This window comes from Branchiostoma floridae, chromosome 3 (genome assembly GCF_000003815.2).
Source record: "Branchiostoma floridae strain S238N-H82 chromosome 3, Bfl_VNyyK, whole genome shotgun sequence".
Lineage (NCBI taxonomy): Eukaryota > Metazoa > Chordata > Leptocardii > Amphioxiformes > Branchiostomatidae > Branchiostoma > Branchiostoma floridae.
In genome coordinates, this window is record NC_049981.1 from 4,836,313 (window position 1) to 4,841,182 (window position 4,870).

General features: G+C 42.6%; 1 protein-coding gene across 1 annotated transcript; it reads right to left on the minus strand.

Annotated features, from left to right (window-relative positions):
• Positions 1 to 462: 462 nt before the first annotated feature.
• Positions 463 to 4,205, minus strand: LOC118411136 (P-selectin-like). Its single transcript, XM_035813179.1, has 9 exons — positions 4,202 to 4,205; positions 3,657 to 3,749; positions 3,102 to 3,140; positions 2,721 to 2,900; positions 2,336 to 2,512; positions 1,941 to 2,117; positions 1,526 to 1,702; positions 1,182 to 1,358; positions 463 to 485 (listed from the first exon to the last, which is right to left on the minus strand). Exons 1-9 carry the CDS (start codon positions 4,203 to 4,205, stop codon positions 463 to 465), a joined length of 1,047 nt encoding a protein of 348 aa, XP_035669072.1.
• Positions 4,206 to 4,870: the final 665 nt, after the last annotated feature.

Genomic DNA, 4,870 nt, shown 5'->3' on the forward strand with positions numbered 1-4,870 from the left:
GTCCTTTGATGAAGTCGGCGAAAGGTGCGTTAGTTAGAAAATCTGCGTTTAGTTTTGATACGTAATTATAAGACAGTGGCGAGAATGATTATTTTTTCATCAATATTTCTCTTCAGAATTATTTGAACTTAATTGTACATCTAAACAATTGGCTTACCTGTGCAATGTTTATATGATCAATGATCAGTGTACTGAAATCATGTGTAACGTATGGCTCCTAGTCAATAGATCAGCATTTTCTCTATAGTGACCACCTGTCTATAGTGGCCACATTTCCTAGTGCTGTTGTTGTTTGACATAAACTTTGAACATTTAAATTGTAAGTAACTTTAAACTGCCAGAGTTTCAGCCCAATAAAACACTCTCAGCGCCAGGGTATGAACAGACTGACCAGACAGACGAAAATAAATCCTCGAACAAGGTTCAATCGTATCTTCCGGGTCTGGCAGAAAGTTGTTAAACTTAATTAAGAATAGGCTCGATGGCTGATTGCATACAAAGTAAAACAGTTTAACAGTTTTACAGCTTGAAGAAAACAAACGCTCCTACAGTACCTGCACCTGCTTGATAATTATTAAATCGTATGCCCTACTTGAATAAAAAAAGTTCACTGCAATAATAAATGTACCCACATCACAAGGAGCTTATACTTTTTTAAACTTACACCTAGTTATCGTACTGAAAATTGTTAATGACATTACATGAAGTCATTCAACAATTTTCAGTCATGATGAAAATTTTCTGAATGGAAGGTGTGATTATTGTCATTTTCTGAAAAATAGAAGCAAGCTCTGTTTTTACCTGGAATCAATTCACAATACCAGTCCACTTTGGGGGATAATGTACTGTTAAGAGGATGTTCCATTTTTGCGCAGGGGTGATTTGGAACAGTCCAATGTTGCGTGGGAAGGGGTATGGCTGAAATATGCTGTATTTGCTCTTAGCAAATGTCGGCCTTTCTAGTTTGATTTTGATATACTGACTTTTTTACCCATTCACTGTCTGCAAGCTACAATTCTATTGATACTTGTCTCGTATATGGATGAACTTGAAACTCGTCTTACGTGTGCATGTTGGTACAGGGTTGCTCCATGTTCCGTCAGTTTGGCATGTGTGTATCCAACGTATACTAAATTAGATGCAATTATTCGCAGTATATATCAACTCAAAAGTCGCCTTACGTGTGCATGTTGGAACAGGATTACTCCATATTCCCCCAGCTTGGCACGTCGATGTAGTTGCGCCGTACAGTAGGTATCCCGAGTTACAAGTGAACGTTACTGTATTCCCGAGGGACGTCGCTCCGAGAGGACTCAGTGCTCCGTTAGTTGGGGCCGTCAAAGTTGAACATTGCCCGGCTGAAATGTTTAATGACATTTTATTACGAACTTCAAGATCTTTTTTCTGTACAGAATATATACAGGCCATGCTATTTCTGTCTTATACCGTTATAGAGATTTCCTACATATAACAAATGAATGGGATTTGCTTGCAAATACATGTATCAATTTACTAGTCGTCTTACGTATGCATGTTGGGGTAGGGTTGCTCCATGATCCGTCAGCTTGGCACGTCGTAGTTTGAGCGCCGTTCCGTACATATCCCGCGTTACAGGTGAACGTAACCGTGACAGGGTAGTTGTGCGGGGCGGCAGGACTCAGCGCTCCATCAGTCGGTGCCGTCAAAGCTTGACACGGTCTTGCTGTAAGAATAAAAAAGACTTGATGAAGAACCTTATTGCCCCCACATACTTTTTTTCTGCAAACCTGCACTGGTGCAGGTAACATTGAATACTACCTGCACCACGTACTGCTTATGGAAGGTCCTCGGGAATGACTGCCTTGGCTGCCGAACAAATTCTTGGCCGGCCCTTGCTAAAGTCTGGTCAAAGAACTACCTGGTGAATAAATTACAACTCGCTGGACATCAATTTGCCTTACGTGTGCATGTTGGAACAGGGTTGCTCCATGTTCCGTCAGCTTGGCACGTCGTAGTTACAGCGCCATTCCCTACGTATCCTGCATTACAGGAGAACGTAACCGTGGCAGGATAGTTGTGCGGTGCGGCAGGACTCAGCGCTCCGTTAGTTGGTACCGTCAACGCGTTACATTGTCTGGCTGAAATTATAAAATAAAAATTGAGACTTCTCGATACTAATGATGCTTGGATTAACACGTGTGGCAAAATTTTAGTCGCATCTATTTTTCTGCCTATTAAGTAATCATATATTTTTCTTCCTAAGAATTATTCTGGCAACTCGTCTTACGTGTGCATGTTGGTAAAACAAATTGGCAATGTACAAGTCATTTCTTGCAATTCCACGTGTTCGTCTTACTTTCACACGTTGGGACAGGGTTGCTCCATGTTGCGTCGGCTTGGCATGTCGTATCAAAAGCGCCGTTCCGTACGTATCCTGTGTTACAGGTGAACCTGATCACGTCCTGGTAGGAGTTCTCTCCGGTAGGGGGCGTCCGTGCTCCGTTAGTTGGGGCCGTCAACACCGGACACCTCGCTGAAATCGATACGTTGTATTGTTTAGGAACCTTTCAGGGATCTAGTACATAATTATGCTGTTTAGAACAGCATTTATTTCGAAAGATTTGCGTGACACCTTTAGCTATTTTTAGTAAATTTGGAAACTGGACGCACTATTGGCCAGAAACTTTATTTACTTATGTTTAGGTGTATAAATTAAACTACATTGAAAATATTCGACTCACGTCTACATATTGGAACAGGGTTGCTCCATGTTCCGTCAGCTTGGCACGTCACAGGAGAGACTCCGTCCAGGTCGTATCCCGTGTTACAGGTGAACGTGACCTGGTTCTGGTATAGGCTCGATCCGGTAGGAGGCGCCCGTGCTCCATTGGTTGGAGCATTTAACACCGGACATTGTATGGCTGAAATGATCAATAACACTTTCTGAAGGGGATCTATAAATTATCTAAGAGGCACAACGCCTATCGTGATGTAAGTCTATTCTATTTTAATATACGTAAGTCATGAAATCGGTTTGTTATAATTTCTGTGCCATCATCTTAATGCATGAATAATGCAATTCAATGGTACAATAGTACAGTTGCTATCATGTATCAACTTACGTGTGCATGTTGGAACTGCATTACTCCATGCTCCGTCAGCTTGGCACGTTAGGGGAGAGACTCCGTTCAGTTGGTATCCCGAGTTACAGGTGAACGTAACCTGGTTTTGATAGACGTACTCTCCAGCCAGAGGATGCAGCACTCCGTTAATTGGGGCCGTCAACGCCGGACATGAAACGGCTGTAATAGTTTATCATCAATAGTTTATCAGGGACCATTAAGATATGTACATTTATAGAGCAACACCTTTTTGCTGAATTATAGAAAGTAGTGTCATTCAATATGCTCCCACCACTATGTAGTTTTATGCCTGTGTAAACTACGGTTTGTTTGTAAACGTCATGTTTCCAACGTTTGAATACTGAAAGCTTAAGAGACAAACCTTTTGATTTTCTCACTACTAGAATATTGGCGTTTGAAAACTAAATTTTTGCTAGATATTGCTTGTAATTGTCAAACTCATCTTACATGTGCATGTTGGAACAGGGTTGCTCCATGTTCCGTCGGCTTGGCATGTCACAGGAGAGACTCCGTTCCTTTGGTATCCCGAGTTACAGGTGAACGTGACCTGGTCCAGGTAGGAGGTCGCTCCGGTAGCGGGTGTCCGTGCTCCGTTAGCTGGGGCCGTCAACGCCGGACACTGTCTGGCTAAAATGGTTTACGATATTTAAAGAAAACTTTTGAGTCTATGTACACAGAGCGATATTTCTGTCGACGTTTAAACTACAAGTAGTAGTAATAAGTGTCAAGCGTCTAATGCTCCCACTTTATACTACCACCTATTTCCATTTCGTAAAGTTCAGGCCTTTTTTCATACATAATCACGTTCAATCATATGTACCGACATTAACACGCTCTGTCAATACCGAACTGTTCTGTGGCACAGGTTGGTCGGGGGTTAAGAGTTGGGCTTTGTGAGTTCGACCTGCAGCTGGTGCCCCTTTTCCATATGTTTTCGAAATTCATCACGAATAACGTCGTACGTTTTTGATTGAAATTTTGCTTTGTATACATTTTTGTAAGCCCCCCCCCCCCCACACACACACAAATAAATATGTCATGAATCCGTCACGGAAATGGTACGTAGTCTCCAAGCAGACCCATCGGTGCCTTAGAGATAATATATTAAAGCTGGCAAAGGAATATAGCCGGCCAAAGGGAGATAGCCGGCTAAGGGAGTCAAACGGGCACTAAGTCCCTGGCCAGCTTTGATACTATCTTTAAGGCACCGTTGGGTCTGCTTGGAGACTAATGGTACAGATGGGTCAGCGATATGGCGTCGACCGTTTCTAATGGTGACAACTGTATCAGCGACTTAAATTCAGCGTATATGGTCTGTTTGTGGACGTCTCCTTTTATACCGACGTTAAGACAATGAGAGGGGCCCTACGTTCTCATTACCATATAGTGTACTTGTTTGCAAAGTAGATTTGGCTAGAAAATAATCGCATCAATATCATTGTCAAAGACATCTTACGTGTGCATGTTGGGACAGGATTAGTCCATGTTCCGTCAGCTTGGCACCTGGTATCAAAATCCCCCACCCGTACGTATCCGTTGTTACAGGCGAAGGTGATCGTGTCCTGGTAGAGGTTCGTTCCGGTCGAGGGTGTCCGGATTCCATTAGCTGGGGCCGTCAACGCCGGACATTGTATACCTGAAATTATCAATAAACACGCATCACTTAATCTATTCTAGATAGAATATGTGGAGAACGACGCCTGGTTTAGGTCGACGGACATTGCCTCTATATATCATCTTCTGAATAT